We start from the raw sequence: 23,750 nt of genomic DNA, 5'->3' as shown, positions 1-23,750 counted from the left end.
CAGGTCTACTTAATTTACAACAGTGGAACAAGGCTCGCAGGTGGACCTCAAAGGCACAAGAGAGATCAATCTGAGCGAGAAGTCTGGAGGGAGAATTACCATGATTTATGGCCCTCCGTGTTGTTATTTACAACTGTGTCAAAAGCAGCCAGATAGGACGAAACTAGTGGGAGAATCACAATGTGGGCAGAAGAATCAGAGATAGATAAAGTTTAATTATTGAAGTGAAAGGAAGGGCAACATAAAAGGACAAAAAGCAGGAGTGTAGAAACGGATCTTAGTGTCAACAGAAATGTGACTAACGATCAGCCATTAAAACCAGCCTAAAGCAGGAACTCTAGTCATGATCAAACACTGTTAAATAGCTTTTGACTGATGGAGCTAAAAATAAGAAATGCGTGTGTAAAATGTGTGACATTTCTCCTTTTCCACTCTAAAGGAGGAGATTGAGATGTGCTGTCAGCAGGGCTCAGTAAAACAAATGATCAATATTCAGCAACACTCTTTCTCTGATGAGTCATTCACCTCATGATGCTAACTGGATCAATGGTCCACCACTGAAAACTTCCAGCTATTGTTTTTTTTTCTTCACTTTATGCTCATCCTCTACAGACATACTTAATATTTCATCACCTGTGGCATTTATTAACATCTACCGAGTCATTCAGTGTTATTATCTTTTAAAAAGTAGCTCATTGGTGAAGCTGAAGTAAAGACTCAAGCTACTTACTCATTGTAATATCCACTATAGAAAATGTGTATACTAAGAAAAAAGAACATTTCTGATGTGAGCTTTGGGTAGTGACCGAAAGAGCGACAACACTGATATGAACTGCCAAAATGAGTTTTCTATGCATGGTTTCTGGGCTCTCCTTTAGAGATAGGGTGAGAAGCTCGGTCATCTGGGAGGGGCTCAGAGTGGACCCGCTGCTCCTCCACATCAAGAGGAGCCAGTTGAGGTGGCTCGGGCATATAGTTAGGATGCCTCCTGGACATCTTTCTGGTGAGGTTTTCTGGGCAAATGGGAGGAGATCCAAAGGAAGAGCCCCCGGAGGAGTTGGCCCCAAGTGGCTGAAGAGAGGGAGGTTTGGACCTCTCAGCTTAGGCTACTGCCCCCACGACCTGACCCCGGATAAGCGGAAGAGAATGGATGGATATTTGGTTGGATGGATGGATGGATGGATGGATGGATGGATGGATGTAATTTAATGGATGAAGTTTCACAACCTCAACTGACAATTTATTGTCAACTTTTTTTACAGGGTAGTGTCATGGTCTGCGTCTGCGTCCCCCCTCATGTGTCTCCTTGTGTTATCCATCCCTCTCTAGGTTCTCCTTTTGTGTCTCCTAGCACCTTCATGTGTCCTTGTCTGGGTCTCATTTATGTGTCTCTTTGTGTTCCTCATGTGTCTCCTGTTTGCAGCCCTCCAGATCATTCCTCCCAGGTCCTGTGTTCCTTCAGTCATCCCCAGCCCCTCCAGGTGTCCCTTCACGTTCTGTGTCCTTGTAGCTCCAGCCCTTTTTGTCCCCAGCTCCCACCTGGTTTTCTTCATGTTCTCTTAGTATCCCCACCATAGTTTCTATAGGTCTATTATTTCAGTTTTGTGTGTGTGTGTGTGTGTGTGTGTGTGTGTGTGTGTGTGTGTGTGTGTGTGTGTGTGTGTGTGCGCGTGTGTGAGCGCGCGCATGTGTGTGTGGGTGTGTGTGTGTCCTTCCCCAGCTAGGTGTGTGTGAGTGTGTATGTGTGTGTGTGTCCTTCCCCCAGTCAGGTCTGGTGCCCTCCCCTGCTCCTTCCTGCTCCTCCTCTCAGTTATTGTTTTCACCTGTGCCAGTTCCCCACACACCTGCTCCTCGTCTCCTATTACTCCAACCCCAGTGTATACAACCCTGTCCTTGTCTCATTGTTGTGTCGGTCCATTGTTATTCTGTCAGTCTCGTCTTGTTTTGAATCTCTAGTGTTTCCAGTGTTTTCCTGAGTCTCTTGTTTTTGAATCTCCAGTCAGCATTTGGATATTTTTGGTTTTCGGCTTCCAGCCCTTTGGATTTATTTTTGTTCATCCTAAATAAAAGGATTTTTCTTTATATCAACTCCTGCCTCGTGTCATCCTGGGTTCTGCATTTTGGGTCCTAACCTCCTCCTGGCTCACACCGTGACAGGTAGTGGGCTGGCTGCAGTCTAAGCCATAAGCCCCGCCCTCTCCATGAAAGCCCATGGGATGTTTTTGGGACTAAATGTATAATACACTTTAATTCTATGCTGTTTCTATGCTGTTTCCAGTTTATGTATGCATATATATATATATATGTATGTATGTATGTATACTCCCTCACAGTAGTATGTATGTATATATTACTGTAGGCTTTAGGTGTTTAAAAACATCCTGAGTTAGTGTGGGTGAGTGGGTGAGACTTTCAGCCCCACGGTCTGGGGTACTGCAAAATTTGGTTCTAATCTACTTTGACTTAATTAAAGTAGGAGTTGGGAGCACACTCTTAAACATGCAATATAAAAGTGAAGAGAAAAGCCAGCTCGCTGACATTACCGTAAAGGCTAATAAAAAAGCAGCAAAGCTTAAAATTAATTACTGCAAATGCTAGAAAACACCCTCATGATGATATTTGGCTGAACTTTAATAATCAATCTGAAACCAAAAATTAATTTAATTTAAGTGTGAATCCATTTATGTGTGAATCCAGAACAAGGTCCACCTTTAAATTACCCAGCTCCAGAGGCTCTGTTTTCACTTAGTTGCAAAAAGTTATTTGGATTGTTTAGATTCATGCTGGGCCCGCTCCAGATCATCACTTTTTGGTTTTATTACATCAACATTTGATGAAACTGTAATAATCCTTCGTAGTCGGCCCTGAAAAGTCTCATGAAGTAAGGAACTTGGTAGCAGAAGGAGCGTGGAAATTTTACTGCATATTAGGAAAAAAGCAAAGCAGATTCTTTCATCAGATTGTTGCTGTTTACATCTCACGTCGATCTGACCTTTTCAAACAGAGCTACAGCTCTGGGAACACAGGGGCAAATTCAGACATACGAACACTGACCTTTTTTCAATTTGACAGGAGTTCAGTCAAACAGTGAAGCTATCAGCACCTTCCATCAAAAGTAATTTGAATCGACATCAGTCAGACGCTTTCCTCATTCCCCTGCCTGCTTCTGAGTAATCAGCCTCAGCAGAACCTTGCATAGATCATGCTAATTCTGCCTTTACTCTGGTCAATTCTATTTCCTACAGATTATTAACATGCAATATGTATTAAATTATTCTTAGAGTACTCATTTTATTGATGAGTTCAGAGCTGTATGTGACTAATTTGACTTGCAATAGGAGTCCAAATTACACCAAGCCAATAAAACTCAATACTTTACTCTAACATGATTTCCTGACACAGATGGCAGATGAGCTTTCTTGTGTTTGGTAGTAAAACTTGCAATGATAATAAAGTTAACAATAAAAAAGTTGGTAATAAAAGTTGTGTTATTATTAAAACACATTTATTTTCACTTTTAAAGGTAAATCCAGAAACCCAAGAACAATTTTTTTAATCATTCTTCCCAAAGTCTTAGAAATTTTAAACATTTCAGTTAATTAGATTGTTTTTATTTAAAAATGAGTAGTTTTAGCATTTAGAGCAGTTAAATTCACCTGTTGCTGTCTAAACAAACACATAAATAGAGTTAATGTTTATACTGCTTTCTGAACATAGTAACAAGTATTTTTTATTCATTATTTAGTTATTTACTTATTATTTATGTGTTTTTATTGGGCGTTGAATCATGTCCATTTTTATTACAGGAGACGAATGTATGGCTGATGTGAACATGAATAAGATGTAGTAAAGTGGGGAACATCTTCTCTGGGGGGGTCCAGTGGGGTGGCCAAAAATTTTACAAGAGCGGGCCGTGGCCACCCCTTGGGAGCACCACTGGTATTAATGGAGCAGATGCAATACATTCGCAATGGTCTCTGGTAGGAATGAATACCTTGCAAGTTGCTCTTTAAGGGAAACAATACATCGGGTCACCATGTCTCTGACCTAAAAGTTGCCCACATGACAGCTGAGCTTCAGGCGGCAGGTTTTGGAGACTTCCCTGCTATTTGGACATATCGCCTCTGATTGGATGACAGCAACATGACTCTATTACTGACTTGCAACGGGGAAGTTTTATCTCCACAAATAACACGAGCCTGGAGGAGCTTCTGCTACGTGGTGGGGTTGCTAATGCTAATGGTTAGAGTCTACCAGCAGAGACGTTCTTTGCAGTTTTCTGGATGTTAAACCAACATCAACCTTCCCCGTCATGAGTCAAGATGGGTGAGTCCATGAATGTTAAGTGACAGTGTGATGCAGATCTGTCAGGATTTTTCTATCAGAAGCTAACGCAGAAGATAGGCGAGACTATTTTCAGGTTCAGCCTGCATGAAAATCTCAGAGTGACCGATTATAATCAGAAAATACATGAAATAAATGGGTTTTTTTTTGTCCATCACACCTTTAAGGAAAACATAAATACTATGATAAACACTTTTACATCAGTGTAGTAATGTCTATCTACGTCGTCGTTTCTTTGAAACTGAATATGTAAGCTGTCCCTTCAGCTCAAATCCACCCCAGCTTTTTTGAGGACAACAAATACACAATAAAAGGTGGACATTGTATATTTTATGTCCTTTTTACTTCACATTATTATTTAACCTTCAGAGCGATTGCGTCTATAGAGAAAACCTCATATTAGAATTTGCACTTGTCTAAAATATGGTTGCCTTGGGATTTGTAACATAAAAAGTGAGTCAGTCCTGATAAGAATTTAGCAAACAAATAAATAGTTCAGTAAATTCCCAGATAAAAGATTAGGTACCCTATTCAGACTTATCAATGTTACAAAAACTGATGGAAACGGTGATATAGTAAATGGCATATTGGCTTCAGGATATTGCTGGCTGCTCTGGGCTCACCGCTGATGCCGTTGCACAGATAAATATGGGCCATCTGCAGCAGCTTTTCAGCTTGGCAACACGCCCCGATCTGACAAAACATCTAATACGTGATGCCAGATAGACGCATCACAGAATTGCCTCCATCTGAATGTGTTGCCCAGGAGCAACACCCAGTTGAACCAACTTGTCATACCATCCAGATCGTGTCACACTAATAATGTTTCACACTCAAACAGGCTTACAGGATTACCGCCTTCTCTGGAATCTACAGTCGGTGCTAAAAACAAACATGAAAAAGGATTTTAAGATGATTACATCAGTGTACATGTATGAGACCTGTTATGTAAAAGCCAACAGTGTTCCAGTAAACACATCTAGTTTTCATTTAATGCAGGAAACTGAAATGCATACATTTAAATGGAGATTTAATTAAATATTTATTGATGTTTTTCTAAGTTGTTGGCCTTTGTGAAAAAAAACAGCATCGATCAGAGTTATGTGCACTAATTCAGGTAGAGGCAGCTGGTTAATATTGATAAAGCAGGGTGCATTCACGGCTCAGATGTGCTGGCATGTGTTTGCACTTTTTGGTTTTTAATTGGAGAAAGCAGTTGTGTTTGTTCAGCCAAATGCCTCTTGGGAGTCGGATATGATCGCCCGCTGGGAAGGAAGAGACATTTGTTCTAATATCATATTATCTGTTGGGAAGGCTGAGTTATCAGAAACTAAACTGAAATACGCCCAAGTGTGCCTAGACACACTCAGCAAAAAATACAGAGACTGCCAGATTCCATGACCCTTAAATAGGAGAAATGTCTAGGATGAGGACAGAAACACTGAATGCATTCACTAAATAAAGGAGAACAAGGTAGAAGGAGAATGGGGATTATAAGGACCAAAGTGTTCTCTTTAAATTTTGTATGTCTTTGGTTTTTTTGAACAAACTCATTGGAAATGAGCGCATCCGGCAAATGTTTTTCATTAAATAAATCGCTTCATTATCCAAAATGAATCTGTTGATAAAACACTTTAAGTGATGGTTGAGATGGAAAAAGCATGAATAAATGTAGACAGTGCTTTGAGCAGACTCAGTTTGGAGAAATAAAGATCCGTTCTAGCTCAAATAGCTAACAGCAGATTACAGTGAGGTCAGTTTCAAAGTGGATTGCTGTCATTTTAAAGTCCACTTTACTCATATTTTTAAAACTTTTGTAGTGGTCTCTAGTAGGAGTGAATTCCTTGTTAGTCTGTATCTGGGGGAAAAGGCCCTGGTGCACCTGTTTGAGAATGTAGAAGTCAGTCAGAGGAGAAAGTAGCTTCAAGCGGCAGGATCTGGAGTCTTATTTCCTGATATTTGGACATCTGGCCTCTGATTGGCTAACAGCAACGTCACTTTATCACTGACTCTGTTCTGCAGCAATGTTTTATTTCCACAAATAACACAAGCTTGGAGGAGTTCTGCTGTGAGGTAGAGTTGCTAATGCTAATGGTTAGCTTCTAATAGCTGAGACATTCTCTGCTGTTTCCTGGACACTAAAACAACAGCAACCTTCCCCGTTGTGGGTCAAGATGGGTGAGTCCATGAATGATATGGGACAGTGTGACATAGATCTGCCAGGCTTTTCTGAACCGATCGTTTTTCCATCTATTATTTATCAGAAGCTAATGCAGGAATTGGAGGTAGAAGACGTTCAGCCTGTATGTTTAACTCAGAGTGGCCAATCATTTTCTAAAATAATAAGTAAAAGATGGTTTCTCAGTAAACCTGCTCTTATAAAACACATCTAATCCTAAAAAGAGTGCAGCATTCACTTTTTTAAAATGAAGACAGGAAACTGAACAGTGGATTAGAAAGTGGGAAAGTAGCAAGAGCATATTTAACTCTAGAGCAGACCTCTTAGTAGAGAGAAAATGTCCTTATCTCCTTAACCAGTACGGCATTAACCTTGACTAGGTCAGCTTTGTTGTCAGACTCGAAGGGCCTCATTGAAGTAAAACCTAATCCCATTTAGTCTGGTGTTTAATCATGAAGAGAATTCTCTTTTCCTCTGTAGGAACTGATAATCGCCGCTCAAAATCAAAGAAAATACTACGTCTTGTTTCATCAGCATTAATGCTACAAGAATTCTACCTACGCAAAGTAAAGAAAGGAGAACGACGATCCCTTTAGTGTATCTAAAGTTCACAGGAATCTCATTACATTACATTTACAGTTAACCAGAGCTCTTACGCCTTAATTTTCTGATTTTTTTTAATCCTTGAAAAGATCTCTAAATCAACCTTAGGATCCTTCAATTTTTTTGGTTGATTTTGTGTAATCCAGAGTTCACAATCTGCCAGAACCAGCAGTTGCCTCTCAACCACTTTATTTTTATCACTTTAAAAGGTAAATCTCTGAGTTTCTGTTTGGTTAAAAACACGTTTTTGATTTGGGAAAAAAAATTCATGAGTGTTATTTTGTGGGGGAAATAACTCTAAATCCAAGTGTAGAAGTGGGATTTCTTATCTTCAGCCTTCCACAATATCCAATAAGCTTTTCCTACAGCTGCTCTGCATTGATAAATTCATTAAAACTAATGAAATTGTGAGGGTTGTGCTTGAACACAGCATGTTAATGATGCCTGGGGACAATCAAGACTTTGTTTCTTTACATAATGAATCACCTAAAAGGGATAAAACAAAACACTGCAGATCTGTATTTCAAATCTTTTTAATGATCTTTCAGTCAGCATTGTACGAAGCGGGTCACCCTCAGCTATGTGTCTTTAATTGAGTTGCACAAGAAACAAGTAGCTCAAGGAGTAATCTCTTTGTATCAGCATAACAAATTAATTGACTGGCTGGTTAGTTGGCTAAGTGTTTGTTGGCTGGCTGGTTTTTGGTTGGTTGTTTGTGTGGCAAGGTGTAGAAGTGAGGACCCGGGCGGGACTCAGTCCCCAGACTCCCGGGTGAGAGTCACGCGCGCTAAGCAGTCAGCCAAAAGGACATTCCCGTGGCCAAGTAGCCAGGATGCATGATCAATCGGGATACAGAGACAGGACGCTCACATGGTCACAGTTGGTTGGTTGGTTTGCTGACTGTTGATTGGTTGGTTGGTCGGTGTGTTATGGTTTATTTATATTGGTTTTCAGAGTCTCAAACTTTCAATTTGAAAACCGAACAAAGGTTTTTGGCTAAATCTGTCATTTAAGTAACTCTAACCCTAACCCCTAACCCTACACCCCCACCCAGATTAGCGATGGATGAAGGAAAGCTGCCGCTATAATATTTTCTGGTAAATATTACTGTTTTATGCTCACACTTTTAATATAGAAAATAAATAGGTGTTTTCAAGTCAACAGAGTCAAACTCATTCACGTCCAATGTGATATAAGGGGCTTTTGATGTTTAATGCTTTTAAATCTGATTTGTAGGGATCAAATAAAGCCATATCCCAGATGAAGTAACACATTCTGTGTTTTAATCCACTACTTACCCTATTAACTGGCAACACTTTATTATGGGTGAATGTATTTACTTGAATGCTTCCCCAAATGTGACCTCAAGCCTGTGTATAACCTTGAAAGATGCCCTTTTATCTCCTCGCTTTCCCAGGAGAGAGAAGACGGTGGTGAGTCGTTGCTTCAATGGCTTTTAGAGGCCACCACAGAGAGATGCTAGTCTCAAAATCTCAGCTGCAACAGACGACGGATCAATGAAATTGTTGCATTGCTATTCTCACAGCTGGTTCGGGTCTTTGTTTGACTTGTGATGTGAAGATTAAAGCATGGGGAGAATAGGACTTCCAGACATTGAGGGATGGACATTGAACAGTGTGTTGAACACTTGCACGACCTTTCAGCCCCCTAACTTATGTTAAGTGCCCAGTCAGATCAATACAATAGTGATTCCATACAAATGTCTGCCACGAGCCACATACAGATTTCTCTACTGCCTGACCTGCTCAACTGTGGGATTTTATGTGTTTTTCAGATTCCTTAACACTCAATTTGTGTATATTTATAACTACTGACAATGTAATTATGATGGATGAGTCTTACTTGATATATTTATGGATGATAATGGTGGCCACGCTAATCAAAATGGAAAAGTAAAAAAAAAAAAGTTCAGTGTGCTAGGAAACAGAAAAGGAACCTTTTTATTTCAACATGATGAAATTGGGACAAACTTATAAGTAGGACAATGATGGGTTTTTTTTTCAAGTTGATTTTGATTATTAAAATTCATAAAACCTCACTTTCATCCAGACTTTTAGAGACTTTTTCATCAGTTATGTCAGCTGATTCATATTATGCAACATATTCGGGTTAAATTATGAGGAAACAATGAAAAATGTATTTGATAAAATAAAATCTAGGTCCATTAGGACCAAGGCAGCTCTGCTGGTGTTACTCTGAAAGTGAACTGAGGTCAGTCGGGCACTGCCTCATATGTAAAAGCTCAATTTTTAACCTTGGTGATTGACAGATGGCAGCCCTGTTCATTATTTTACAATATTATATTAGCTTAGCATGGTTGGTCAAAGGAAGGCTGAGGGCTGAGATATGAGCACAGAAAGATTAGCATATCCATACATGCCCATTCGCTGCCAGTTTTAATCATAAACTGAATATAGAGATTGACCACTTGTCTTTGTCTACTTCCACTGAAGCCAAATGAGCTGCTATGGTGTCCATTTCTAACCAGAGTCTGAGCCTTTGACCTGGAGTTAGGACTTGAAGGCAATTATCAGAGGTGATTATTAAACTCTAAATGGGGCAGGGCTTGACAATTACTGGAACCAGCCACTAGAGGGCATTTGGCTTGTTTTGAGTTGTGTGTCATTTATGTTGCTGTTTAAATCTATGAAAAGCATAAAACTGTTTCTTAAAATGTCAGTATATGCATCTGAACGACATTTACACTGCTAAATGTCCAAATCCAATAATACGGTTTCATTATTTATTAATCAGCGGTAATTTACTACATTTATAACAGTTACTTTAAATTATATAATTTAACATTGTATTGCTGAATTATGGTTTTCGATTTTCATATTATTATTGCCAACACTACTCATTTTTCTGCATGAAAGTCTCATAAAAGGTGCTTCTATAATAACCTGGTTTTCATTTGATGCAGATGATGATGAACAGAATTCTGTTCCTAACCGAGCACATCGCTCTCAGACTTCAGGTTTACTGGTGGTTCCCAGAATATCTAAAATTAGGATGGGAGGCAGATCTTTTAGTTATCAGGCTCCTCTCCTGTGGAACCAGCTCCCAGCTTTAGTCCGTGAGGCAGACACCTTGTCTACTTTTAAGACTAGGCTTAAAACATTTTTATTTGATAGGGTCTATGGTTAAAATCTAATGTTAGCCTAAATCTGGACAAGTGGGGGAGTAGAGGGAGGTGGAGTGTACAGTCAGTTAAGATGGCTCTCCCTTGCCCTGCCTCCAACATGCCTCCATCTAAATAGGATAGATTATCCAGAGTTATCTCTGTAGTTATGCTGCTATAGGCTTAGACTGCTGGAGGATGCACTGACCACTTTTCACACTCTACTACTTTCTTCTACAATCTGCTGTTTAACTGTACTATTTTCTGCAATTTCAGCTGTTAACTTTATTTTCTCTAAAAGTGTTTTTCTCCCCAGAAGAAGCTACAATGATGTTCTGCTGAGCTGTGGTGGCCTCATGGAGGGGGCCATCGTCTAGCACACTGCTGCTAACCACTTAAACATTCTCCCTCTCCTGATAATAACTTTTTGCTTTCCTTGACGTTGGATGTGCTACTGCTAGTTTATCCGTTTAATTATAGATCCACTAGGATAAATACAATAAAGTTTATCTCTCACCAAATAGAATATTTACTAAGAAATCACAATGTAACCATAGACACATTACTTGTCTTGTGTGTGTGTGTGTGTGTGTGTGTGTGTGTGTGTGTGTGTGTGTGTGTGTGTGTGTGTGTGTGTGTGTGTGTGTGTGTGTGTGTGTGTGTGTGTGTGTGTGCCTGCTCTGTCTTCTCGATCCCCAGTGAGTCGTGGAGGATGGCCAGGATTCGCTGGAGGTTTCTTCCTGTTAAAAGGGAGTTTTCCTCTCCACAGTCGCTTTATGCTTGCTTAGTATGAGGATTGCTGTAAAGTCACTGATGCTAGTCAGTGACTTGATGCAATTTGCTGGGTTCCTTATATAGGAAACATTATTTCTGATGGCTTAATGAACTGACCTGGATTGGAATGTTTATTATGTGAAGTGCCTTGAGACGACTCTTGTCGTGATTTGGCACTATATAAATAAACTTGAATTGAATTGAATTGAATTGAATTCATGGACGCGATTTCTAGGCGCAGTCAAGGTGTTGAGGGCGTCCGTTTTGGTGGCCTGTGGATCAGGTCTCTGCTTTTTGCAGATGATGTGGTCCTGTTGGCTTCATCAGAACGTGATCTTCAGCTTTCGCTGGAGCGGTTCGCAGCCGAGTGTGAAGCAGCTGGGATGAGAATCAGCTCCTCTAAATCTGAGACCCTGGTCTTGACTCGGAAAAGGGTAGAATGCCTTCTCCGGGTCAGGGATGAGGTCCTGCCACAAGTGGAGGAGTTTAAGTATTTTGGGGTGTTGTTCACGAGTGAGGGAAAGATGGAGCGTGAGATCGATAGGCGGATTGGTGCTGCATCTGCAGTGATGCGGGCGTTGTACCGGTCTGTCGTGGTGAAGAGAGAGCTGAGTCTGAAGGTGAAGCTCTCGATTTACCGGTCGATCTACATTCCTACCCTCACCTATGGTCATGAGCTTTGGGTAGTGAACGAAAGCACGAGATCGTGGATACAAGCGGCCGAAATGAGTTTTCTCCGAAGAGTGGCTGGACTCTACCTTAGAGATAGGGTAAGAAGCTCTGTCATCCTCGGAGTAGACCCACTGCTCCTCCACATCGAGAGGAGCCAGTTGAGGTGGCTCGGGCATCAGGTCAGGATGTCTCCTGGACGCCTCCCTGGTGAGGTTTTCCAGGTATGTCCAACCCGGGAGGAGACCTAAAGGTAGACCCAGGACACAGTGGAGGGACTTTGTCTCTCACCTGGCCAGGGGATTCCCCCGGAGGAGCTGGCCCAAGTGGCTGGAGAGAGGGAAGTCTGGGCCTCTCGGCTTAGGCTACTGCTCCCATGACCCAACTCCGGATAAGTGGATGAAAATGGATGGATGGATGGCAGATGATGATCTGTTTAATATAAAAGTCCGCAGATAGAAAAGAGTAGTATCATTCATCTCACACTGTCAGTTAATTTCTAGTCACCTCCAATCTATCCCATCTTAAATACAAACTATAACATAAAGTAAAGACTTAAAGCCTGATGGGATGTTTTTAACTTTCCCTTCTCCGAGAAATCCTAAATGTTGAATTGAGTGCGGCACCCTGAACCAGAGCTGATAGGGGTCTGACCTCATCTGTGTAAATAACGCATTTGAATATAATTCAACAAAACATAAAACTAAGACTTGGAGAAGTCACTACTTATCTGAGCTAATGCCAGCACTGAAAATTAGTACTAAATGTATTTGACAATAAACGTTCACTCTTTTCTGTAGCAGATGATCAATAAAACCCAATTTAATCCAGATTACTCAATTAGAGCTCTCGTTTGTCACACTTAGCAGCTTTAGCACATGGTAGCTTATCTAGCTGGCTCCTGATTGGAGCAATGCCCATCAGCCGGGCCTGCAGAGTCAGAGGACAGGCTGAGAGGGCAGATGGAGCCTAGGTGATGTATTATGCATGGACAAAAATCATTCTATGGTGAACCAGATGAGGCCACGGGAGAGAGGGATGACTGACCCAGCCAGACCCATCACACGTTCACTCCCTCTGCATTACCTCCCCCGCCTCTGGTCCTCTGAGACTGAATGCAGCCTCCTGGATGCACTCGCCCACAACCCTGGGCACAAGTCCAGCACTACTGGCCAATTTATGGAGTCAGACATTTGTGCTGAAATATTAATTCAGGAAAAGTCTGTATTTTGGTCGATATGGCATAAAAATGTGATTCTTTTTTGGGGGAAATGCTGTTAGGATGGTATTCAATCAGGTAAAATAAATGCGCATCATCACGTCATTGAGTTACTCTGAGAACTTGTTTATAGAAAACGATGCTTGATGGTTTCATGTGTTCATCAATTGTTGCAAGTAGACCAAAAACAGTTCTAATAAATTCTTTTTTTAATCAAAATTTTATTTGTGATTATTTGGCTCATGCTTAAGTTGTTTTGTCAGTCTCAACAACAATCTTAAATGAAGATCAAATTTGATCTAAGCATTGATTTCATAAGAACTAACAATCATATTTGAATTTGGTGCTTAATACACACTAAAAAGTGATGTTTTATGGAAAATGATCATTGTTTGACCTCTAAAATTTTGTCCAATCAAGCGTATTTGTCAGAAACGGCAACTCTCTCTGTTGGAGATAGGTCTGCCTTCTTTTTCTTGTTTTTCTTCAGGAGTGACAGATGTGTCTTCAGCTCTCCACTGATGATTAGAGTGCAGAGGAGGTTGCAGGGGATCACACGGATCTTATTTATCAGTGTCTTTACTCCGTCACTTTCAAAGTCACCTTTACTGGCCTCCAAACTGCATTTGTGCACCCTCGCTCTTCTACCCTCCTCCAACCTTCCTCCTCTCAATTCCCCAGCAGTAGTGAGTGACAGCTCATCTAATGTAGTCACAGCTGAGTACGGCACGGGGAGGAGAATTAGAGGTAGGGTCGGTAGGAAGGGCTCTGCAGCCGATCTCCTCTCAGCTTGACTGCAGGATACACACCAGATGGGCCTTTGGTGTGGCAGGAGAATCCACGTGAATCAGCTCTGCAGTCAGCCGAGTCCTGAAGGAGAGTAGCAGCATTTATACTCTTATGTGGTTTCATGATTCCTCAGCTGAGGACTGAGAGGAGGGATTTTAAATGTGTTATCAGCTCTTTCCCTCAGTGCATTTCCTGTCGATAATTATAAACCGACAATTCCTCACTTATCAAAATGCCAAAAGCCCTTTCCATGTGTCTTAGCTTCATCTATAGACTCATCTAATTCAGATGTGTGCATCAGAGCTAGCTAGAGGCCAGCAGACTGGCTAAATGTCATTTAGTAAAGCATGAATGTTTGAAACTTGAACTATGAATAGTATACTGGTAAACTGACTGCTAATGCACTTTTCTACTAGAAGTTTTTCACTAATTTGCAGATCAGTGACAACATGAGGCCAGAGTGGTTGCTACTAACTCCTCCCACCCTGGAAATGAACTTTTAGAGCTGATCCCTTCAAATTGCAGGCTATGGTCCATTAGAACCAGTACCTCACAAAATCACACAATGGTTTCTTCCAATCATCTGTTGGATTTCTGAACACTAATTAGAAAACTACATTAAGCAAACTTTAAGAAAATGCAACTTTTAATTTACACTTTTGCACATCTTCTGCATGCTTGCTTGTATTTTCTTGACATTTTTTCAATGTTCTTGTATGCCTAATTACAATGTGTGAATGTTTCTGCTCCAGTTAAAGCAGGAATCTGGAGCTTTTTTGTCAGATGGTACCATCTAGAGGTGGAAAATGTATTGCACCTTAAGCCCCTCTCTTTACTTCAGGATCATGGCTGAAAGCAGCGTCTCTTGTTTGTGAAAATGCACGTTTAGCATGGCAACAGAACAAAAACATTGTTTCACAACTGCTGTTTAGCGTACTCACCTCCACTGATGTCAGTCAAGGGGAAGTCCTCCTCAGATCACAAATACAACCTTTTTCAAAATTAATGACTTAAGTACCTCTATTTGCTCATGTCTCAAAGAAAAGCCCAAATCTAAATAGTTCAAAGTTGATGTCAAAGCTGTTTCAAATGAGCGTCATTTCCATTTTTGTTGCAGCTCTAGCGCTAAGCCCGCCCAATAACTGTAGAGCACTATGATTGGCTAAACACAAAACTGTTCAGACCGATGGTAGACCAGAGGGGGCTACAATGGAGTGTGGCTAGACCAATCTGGAGAACTAAATTGTTGTGCTACTGGTATAGATGGTCTATATTTCTAGGTTAAATCTGTCTAGATAAACGTTAAACCACTTTCTGTGATTGACGTGTCCGTAAGCGGGTGTTTATTGGCTAATGCTGAGCAGCGCTCAATTTAAAGGACGCTATGGAACGGGGGACAGGCTTAGCAAAACAATAGTTGACATATTGCCTGCATCAAATCACAGTACAGAGTAAGACTATCACTTCTACAGATTTCCAACAAAAAAACTCACACATAATTCCTGAAAGAGTGCTGCATTAATCCAGACAATTGCTTGTTAGTAAAGTTAGTAATAGCCTAGTTTGTGGGAGCTAAAGGAGGCTGAAAAGACAGACTGATGGTGACCTGGCTTTGTTGCTACTGGACTTGTAAGTAATAATATTTTTTGTTTTCTTTTTACTTCATGGTTTATTTTTAAAATAGTTGGCTCATGTTAGTGTTAGCTTGTCATTAGCGCTAGCTACAGCAGGCTGTGGCAGGGTTTATCATGATAGCTGTAATTCCACTATCAGCCAGTAGGAGGGAGAAGCTGAAAACTGTTTAGTGTTACGTTAAATACTGTTGAAGCTCAAACCTGTTTTACACAGTTTCAGCCTTTTTCTATGTTAAACTTGAGTATTTATGCTCCATCATCAGTATATTTACCCAGTAATGAATACATTTAAACAGCTACTTAACATTCTGGAGAGTCTCCTGATGCAAGGAAGCTAAACAGACAGAAATGCCTACTAATCCTGTCAGCTGATGACACATTATCTGCAAAAAAATAAGCTAAAATAAACAGGTTCATGTTCAAAAGTCAAAGACTGCTGACGGATTATCTCAGCAAAACTAAATTACCTGACACATTCTTTGTTACCTGTCTTTGAAAGGAGAAACAGGAGAGGAGAAAAGGTAAATAAATAAAATGAAACCTAAGGAGTGTTCAGGGTCGGTCAGCAGACACTCTGTAGTCTGTGCATGCCTCACGGCCCTGCATGCTGCTGCTTTTCAATAGGATTTGAGACTGAAACACACTTTTAAACCTCAAAGGCAACAAGGACAGAAAAAAATCTAAGAAACACTAAATATTATAGATTTTATTTATGAATTTTTATGTTTTTTTAGTCAATATCTCATAAAAACTGCTAAATATGGATGCAACAAAAAATGCCTAAGACCGTTTCATTTGTCATCTGTAGCTGCTGCAGCACATTGACAACTAAACTAATTTTGATGTAAAGTACACTGCAGCAAATTAATATTGCGAGCATGTGCATTTCATCAAAAACAACTCAATCCGGCAGCATCACCAGAACGGGATGCATCCTCCCTCTTGGAGCTCTTAGAGATCCATTCTCTCATCTCCTCTTCCTTGACAAAGGTTATATGAAACAATGATCCGTAACAAGAGAGGACAACAGAAAAAACAGACGGTGTCGTGACCCTTTTGACTCTCTTTAACACAGTAACAGTGACTCTGGTTATTTGTTCAACTAGAAAAGTCTTGTTTTACCTCCATCTCTGTGAAAATTGAGTCAGAAATGATAAAGACACTGGGATTGTATCTCATTGAGAGACATGTAAATTGAAATACACTGTCATCAGATTTTCTAATGCAGATCGGCATTGGAGTGGCAGCAGAGTGTGATGCAGCGAGTGTAACCTTGTTGTTTCACCCCTGTTAGTCAATATCTTCGGCCCTTTTGAGACCTTTGGAAAGAAAAGCTCAGAAACTGCGTTCAACATCCTCACTAGCAATTTGCACTGGTGCATCAGAGCTTATGAAGCTTTGGTCCTCAAAAATTACAGCATTTAGCTGAATGTTGCTGCAACAAAGCATGTCTACTAAGTTAATTGTGCAAATTATTATTTTTCATATGAGAAAAAAAATCTTAATTTTATAAATAAAGAGGTTCTGAAAGAAAGTGGGCGGCACTTAAAGTGTACGCTAAGGAGCCAGCCACTAGGGGGTGCTTGTTTTATTTCAGGTTCAAGGTGTGTGTTGGTCATCCATGTTGGTTTGAAATCAAGGAGGTTACTTATAAAGCAAAAGCTTTCATTTATGTTAGCAAAACCTGAAACATGTTGCTGTGTTTTTGTTCCAATTTGAGTAAATTTGGATATCTAGACATTTGCAATTTTTATTTTTCTGGAAAATCAGTGTCATTTATTTATTTATTTATTTATTTATTTATTTATTTATTTATTTATTTTTGTAAACATTTTCTTTAAATCAGAAGGAACTGGCTGAATCAAATCGAGTCAACAGTTTAAAAAATAAAACTGTAGGTGTTTATGTCGTGTTTGTTTACATTAAAGTGGGCGTGGCTTACACAGTAGCCAGTCACTAGGGAGGATTGATTTGACTTTGTGTGTTGCAACCTCCTTTGTTATTGGCAAGTCGGAATAAAATATGCTGATTGTGTACCTGGGCATCCACAAGGAGGTGCCTCATCAAGTTCATGGACTTCTGCAGGGTCTCCTTCTCAGGAGGTGCAAAGGGGACCTTCTCCTCCGGCTCCACAGACTTGGGTCCAGTCACCATGAAGCTTGCTATCTGGTCATTCAGACTGTTCAAAGACTGCACGGCTGGGAGAAGACACAAAAAATAAAGCTATCATTATTAATTTGTTGAAACAGTGGCTTTGATTTGGTTTGATGAAAAACAATTTCAGTTTACGATAAAAATAGAAAATAATTTGGGTTTCTGGACATTTTGCCTACTTTTAACAAAAGAGGCAGAACAGAGACAAGCCGCTGGTTCCCTACTGTCACACTTTCTCTGTCAACACCATCTCTGGTCTTAAACGTTCCACTCATCCTGTTTTTACCCTTGTGTGTCCCTGTTTCCTCTCAGCTATGAGCTCCCACATTAAAAAGCAGACTTCCTGACTGTATTTCCTCCTTTACACACACACACACACACACACACACACACACACACACACACACACACACACACACACACACACACACACACACACACACACACACGCTTCCCATTTACTTATCGCTGACCCCTGGTCACTGAAGGCTTGCTGCAAATATTCCTGCTGGAAATCCCAGATAAATGAGAGCGTTGAGGGAAATGCGATTTCCATATTTTTGTCCTCGACTCCTAAAAGTGTCATTATCTGTCGTTCCACTTCTTTAAAACATTAAAATTATTCTAAGACCTGAAAATTACTGAGTAGTTTGTGAGAAAAGGGGGACTGGGCACTTGTCAAAAGGTATTTTTCTTCTCTATACAAACTCTGTGCCATTAAATCTATTGTTCAGCCAGAAGCCTCTACCAGCACATTTCTGCCAAATGAAGAAGTACAACCTGCTTAATCCATTTGAGTAGGAGGATTTTAGGCCAAGCATCTGGAGAAGGTGTTTTCAGGATGCAAATGGAAAGCCTCTTTCACACAAACGCCTATGCATGAAAAAGGCAGGAGAGCATAGATTAATGTGTGTCGCTGGCATTTCCAAGCAAACAAGCTTTGAGGAGCAAATTCGACAAGTCAGAATTGAAGGCTGCAAAGATAAGAAAGGAACGAAGAGGTTGAGGAGCAAGGCCGCGTGCGTCCCCCTGAGGTGAGATGGAGCGGGTGTCAGAATAATGAATGTGTGAACAGGGTTGTTGTCATCCGAATTCACACACACACACACACACACACACACACACACACACACACACACACACACACACACACACACACACACACACACACACACACACACACACACACACACACACACACACACACACAAAGTTAAAATTACAATGGATTTGTTTAAAGGAGTGTTAGGAGTTCCAGATTAACTGGATTGTGTGTGTGTGTGTGTGTGTGTGTGTGTGTGTGTGTGTGTGTGTGTGTGTGTGTGTGTGTGTGTGTGTGTGTGTGTGTGTGTGTGTGTGTGTGTGTGTGTGTGTGTGTGTGTGTGTGTGTGTGTGTGTGTGTGATCAGGGTTTGAGTCTAGGTCTGAAAGTTTGATTTTAACTGTTCTTATACTGCCCTCTAGTGGACATACATCACTCTATGCAGGTCTGATCTTAACTAAAACATTTATTAATTTCAGATTTGATTCCAGTATTAAAATGTAAAAATCTCTTATTTCTGCAGACCTACAGAGTTAAAGGTTACATGAAAATATTTCATATCAAGTACAAACAGAAAAGTTGTTTTAGGTTTTAGTGCTTATTGCCCCCTGGTGGTCATAAGTGGGTTATAGACTGAAACCTGCATACGTCTTTGATGTATTTGAATTAAATATAACATTTTTTAATGTCATGATTTTTTTATTGCAAAGCTTCATCTCATTAAAATGTTTCAAAAAAATAATGATTACTTAAAACATGCAATAAATAGATCTGATTGATTATTTAATTACCTAAGAATGCAGAGTTGCATCCAAATGAGGTGCTTTACCTATGAAGCTCTACTTACGTTTTTTTTTTTTTCGTTTATGAATCAAACGGCTTCAAAGACTGTGTTACAAACACAAGCCATGCCTGAGCCGCCTGAGTGGAAACTAAACAAACATTATTGATGAAATCCAAATGAAAGCTACAAGATGCACGATAATCAATACAAGCATATGTGGGTCCTACACACACGGTAACCTTTGACCTGCATATTGAATATCCAACCGCTCAATACTGTGATCATTACACTTCTGATGTAACAAGTTACAGGCTGTAAACATCACGTCAGGGTCAAATCATTTACAAGTGAAATGAAAAACTTTGTTGTAAACAAGACTGAAAGCAAAAAAAAAAACACTTTATGGAGAACATTTCTCTCCTAATGCAGCAGGTACTGAATCAGCAGATTGTCTTATTTAATTAATTTGAACTAATTTATGAAAAGCTCCAATTAACTTCACAAAATATCTACAATTCAGCTTAAGGTGATGATATTCTGCAAGATAATCCGAAACACGCCCGGGAAGAGACAATCAGGAGACATTTCTGCAAAGAATGATTCTGCAAAACGCACCGAACGATGGTGCCTGTCGCATGTGTCGACATCTGAAACCTGAAGAATAAGTTGTACCTGCAGTTTGCTTTTGGCAATATAAAAATGATGACAGAAAGGCAGAGGAATGTCGGTGAGAGGGTGGAAGAAGGCTGAAAATGCAGGGAAAGAAAATCAGCTAAACACTTGCAATTTTTCTCTTTTCTTTCTTTTTGCATTTCAGCAGAATAAAGAGAAAAAATGAAAGGGTGAAGTTGAAACAGCAACGTCCTTATTAAATCTGCTCAGAGAATTCTGGGTGCTGAGAAAAATAGAATCACCACCAATAAAAGAGGATGAAATAAAATATAAGAGTTGGAAAGGAGACTTCACTGCAAACCTAACAGGATGAGGTGCAGTGGCCAGGCTGGAGCTGACTCATTTCATGGGAATTGTTCACACAGCACAGAGGAAGTCTTGAAGAAACTTTTAGAGAAACGAAGTGTCTGGGAACCAAACTTATGTCTGGAGTAACTTTGAGAAGAGACATGTAAATCCTGCTACATGAGATGAACTTTAACACACAAAAAAGTGAAAAGTGGCGTTGTCTATGCAGCCCAATGTAACGAGGACTGTCCAGACCTTTACATAGGAGAAACTAAACAACTACACAAGTGCATGGCGCCAGGGGCGGATTTAGGACTGAAGAAGATCCGGGGCTTAACACACGCGCGCGGGCACACACGTGACACACACAAGTCAACATCATGTATATTTGTCTTGTACCACATAATTTTTAATCTGAAGCTATATATTAAGCATATTCAGGGCAGAGTATTGTTCCTGTTAGTGTTTAGTGTGAGACGATGGTAAATATTCCCTTTCTTTCTCCAACAACTTTACCTGATAAGCTAACTTTAGGCAAACCAGCAGCACAACAAATATTTTCAAATAAGACTCACAAACCTGAGTCAGCACCAGTATCATCAAAGCTGGGGTTCTCTCGTTGTTATTTTTTATCTAAAAAATGTCCTTATGTCCATCTTCACTCATGCGTTTCAGGCAGAGAGTGTAGAAGAAGCCGGCTGCTGAAGGGCTTCTTCAGTGGTGGAGGCTCAGGCAGGCTGTATACAAACTACTGCCAGCTGCTCCCTCTCTGTTGGACTTTGGTACTGCATGTTACTTCCGCGATTTATATCCGGGGCTTATCATGAAACATCCAGGGCTTCAGCCCAAGTAGCCGGGCCTAACGCCGCCACTGCATGGCGCAACACACACCTCTTCAGGTCCAGACTCTGCAGTCCACTTACACCTGAAGGACAACGGACACACGTTGAAGATGACAAGTACACATGCTGGACAGAGAAGATAGAGACAGTAGTGGCAGAAAGAAGGAGAGTGTGGAAAAGTGGTGAGAATGTCCTCCAGCAGTCTAAAGCCTAATTTATAGTTCTCCGTCTGCGTTGACACGCAATGCCGTCATCCATCGTTACGAGGACTCGCCAACAGGCTCGCAAGGATAGAAGGAATCGAGTCCACTTTTCTAAACAAGATGGAGAACGCAAGCTTGTGATTGGTCATGATGCAGCTTCCTTTAAATTCAACAACACCACCACCATTGCCCCCTTAAACCAATAAAAATAGAGCCAATGATATCTAGCGGAAGACGCCAAGCAGCTTGAAGAATACCTCGCCGACATACTCTCTTATTCCCTCGAGACTGGAGGAGTGTAAAGATATGCAGCAAACGTTTCAGTAATGGACCAAAACAACGGAAAATGCGGGTTTAGAGGTGGCGAGTGCATAAAGAGGTGAAAAATGGGGGACAAAATTTAAACGCAATAGTAAATACACTATCTTGGACCGAAAACGTGAGCCCCGAAAAGCGCCCTCTGTTGTCCTAGCGGGAAATTGCATTACTCCTGAGGTTACGAAGAAGTCCGAAGGTAAAACTTCTCTGTTAATGTGTGTGCATCTGTCCTTCGTGGAACTGATTGATAAGCATGAATTAGACTTAAGCCTATAGCAGTATACCAATGGAAAAAACTCCCCCAATCCAACTGGGCTGACATCACTCAGAATTTAACCATGAGCTCTGTCAAATAATTAAGTCTTAAGGCTAAAAGCAGAGGTGGTGCTGCTTCCACAGGAGATACTGCCTCCCATCCTCTAGGAACTGCCTGTAAACCTGCAGAATGAATTAAACAAGCTTTAATTGAAATAAAATGAAGTTTTCACTATTTGAAAACTTCCAGTCAACCACTTATCGACTTTCTTCGAGAACTGAACAGAAAAAAGGTCTTTAGAAAGTCAGAACTACTAATAAAAACATAGCATCCTCATAAGATGTTCGGTTACTTAAAATCATTATTGAAGATGTGAGAAAGGTTAAAAACCTTGGCACAGAAGCAAGGCTCTCGATCTACCGCCCAGTCCTCACCTATGGTCATGAGCTTTGGGTAATGACCGAGAGAACAAGATCGTGGATACAAGCGGCCGAAATGAGTTTTCTCCGCGGGGTGGCTGGGCTCAGCCTTAGGGATAGGGTGAGGAGCTCGGACATTCAGGAGAGACTCGGAGTAGAGCCGCTGCTCCTTCATATCGAGGGGAGTCAGTTGAAGTGGTTTGGGCATCTTTTTAGGTTGCCTCCTGGACCCCTCCCCAGGGAGGTGTTTCACGCATGTCCTGCCGGCAGGAGGCCCCCCGGTCGACCCAGGACATGTTTGAGTACATCTGCAAACTGGCCCAGGAACGCCTTGGGGTCCTGCCCGAGGAGCTGGTGGAAGTGGCCGAGGAAAGGATGGTCTGGAGCTCCCTAGTTGGGATGCTGCCCACCGCGACCCGGACCCAGATAGGCGGAAGAAGACGAGACGTATTGAACATGCATGTGGAAATGCACGTGAAGCCAAATCCCAACTCCGGAGCTCCACGCCTCTGATGAAGCAGCAGAAACGGTGCACACCGTGAGGCGCATGCATGGTTGGTTTGGTGGAGCGGAGCCCCCGGGGCTTCTGCAGCTGTGAATCAGAGAGCAGAACTCTCATCTCCACAGAGCTCATTAAGCCCCACTAATCGTATCTGTTATTGCTGTTCTGGGTGGAATAAAAGCAAACGAGCAGATATGGGATGTGCTTTCCTGGAGATGCGGGGCTGTGTGTGATTAGACGTGGGTGTGTTTATGTGTGTGAGTGCATGTTTAAAAGGCAAAATCTGGCACCAGCTTGCCATATCTACCCATTTCTCCCTCCAGCTGAGAACACAGCCCCCTCATATTCCCCCTTTTTTTCTTTCTACTAAGCTTTCCACGAGGATTGTTTATCCTCCTTCTCTCTCTGTCCTCGTTCTTGTGTTTTTGTGCTCCATTTATAAAAAAGACATCTCTGATAGATGAATGGATTACAGCTTGTCTCCATTTCAGAGAATGAAACAACAGAATTAAAGTCGTTAGAAAGGAAACAACTAAATCCCTGAATGAAGATTGTTTCCATATTTGTTCTGCAAGTCCATCCTCTGGTAACTCCACACGAACGTTCCTGGCTCTTAAACTGAGCCGGGACTTTTACGTGGAGGGGAAAGCACTCGTGTTTGTTGCTTCTGCTTGTTCCTGATGTTGGTCTGCAGAAACAGGAAGGACTCGGCACAGACATCACAGGGCTGAGTCGGGGAGATTAGACTGCTATGTGAAGAGCATTAGTGGAGCGATCTTTCAAAGTTAGTGGGTGGTCTGCGAGGGAGCTCTTCAAAATGCATCCCTGAAGTACCAAAACAAACTAAAGTTGTGTTATCTGTCAAAGTTTGGATCTAGGACGCGTATCTGGAGGCAGAAAACACTCTTTGCCTGCACT

General features: G+C 41.1%; 1 protein-coding gene across 3 annotated transcripts in view; it reads right to left on the bottom strand.

The window, feature by feature from the left end:
* The window catches only part of LOC107390709 (kazrin), a 226,607-nt gene that overhangs the window by 183,300 nt on the left and 19,557 nt on the right, over positions 1-23,750 (bottom strand). For all 3 annotated transcript variants that reach the window (XM_054746359.2, XM_015967571.3, XM_015967572.3), the window contains exon 2: positions 17,391-17,551. In XM_054746359.2, coding sequence (XP_054602334.2) covers positions 17,391-17,551 — 161 coding nt within the window. The remainder of the gene's footprint in view (positions 1-17,390; positions 17,552-23,750) is intronic.

The sequence above is a fragment of the Nothobranchius furzeri genome, chromosome 15 (genome assembly GCF_043380555.1).
Source record: "Nothobranchius furzeri strain GRZ-AD chromosome 15, NfurGRZ-RIMD1, whole genome shotgun sequence".
NCBI classification, from domain to species: Eukaryota; Metazoa; Chordata; class Actinopteri; order Cyprinodontiformes; family Nothobranchiidae; genus Nothobranchius; species Nothobranchius furzeri.
Note: the sequence above shows the minus strand (reverse complement) of the source record. Positions and strands in the feature narration are given on the sequence as shown.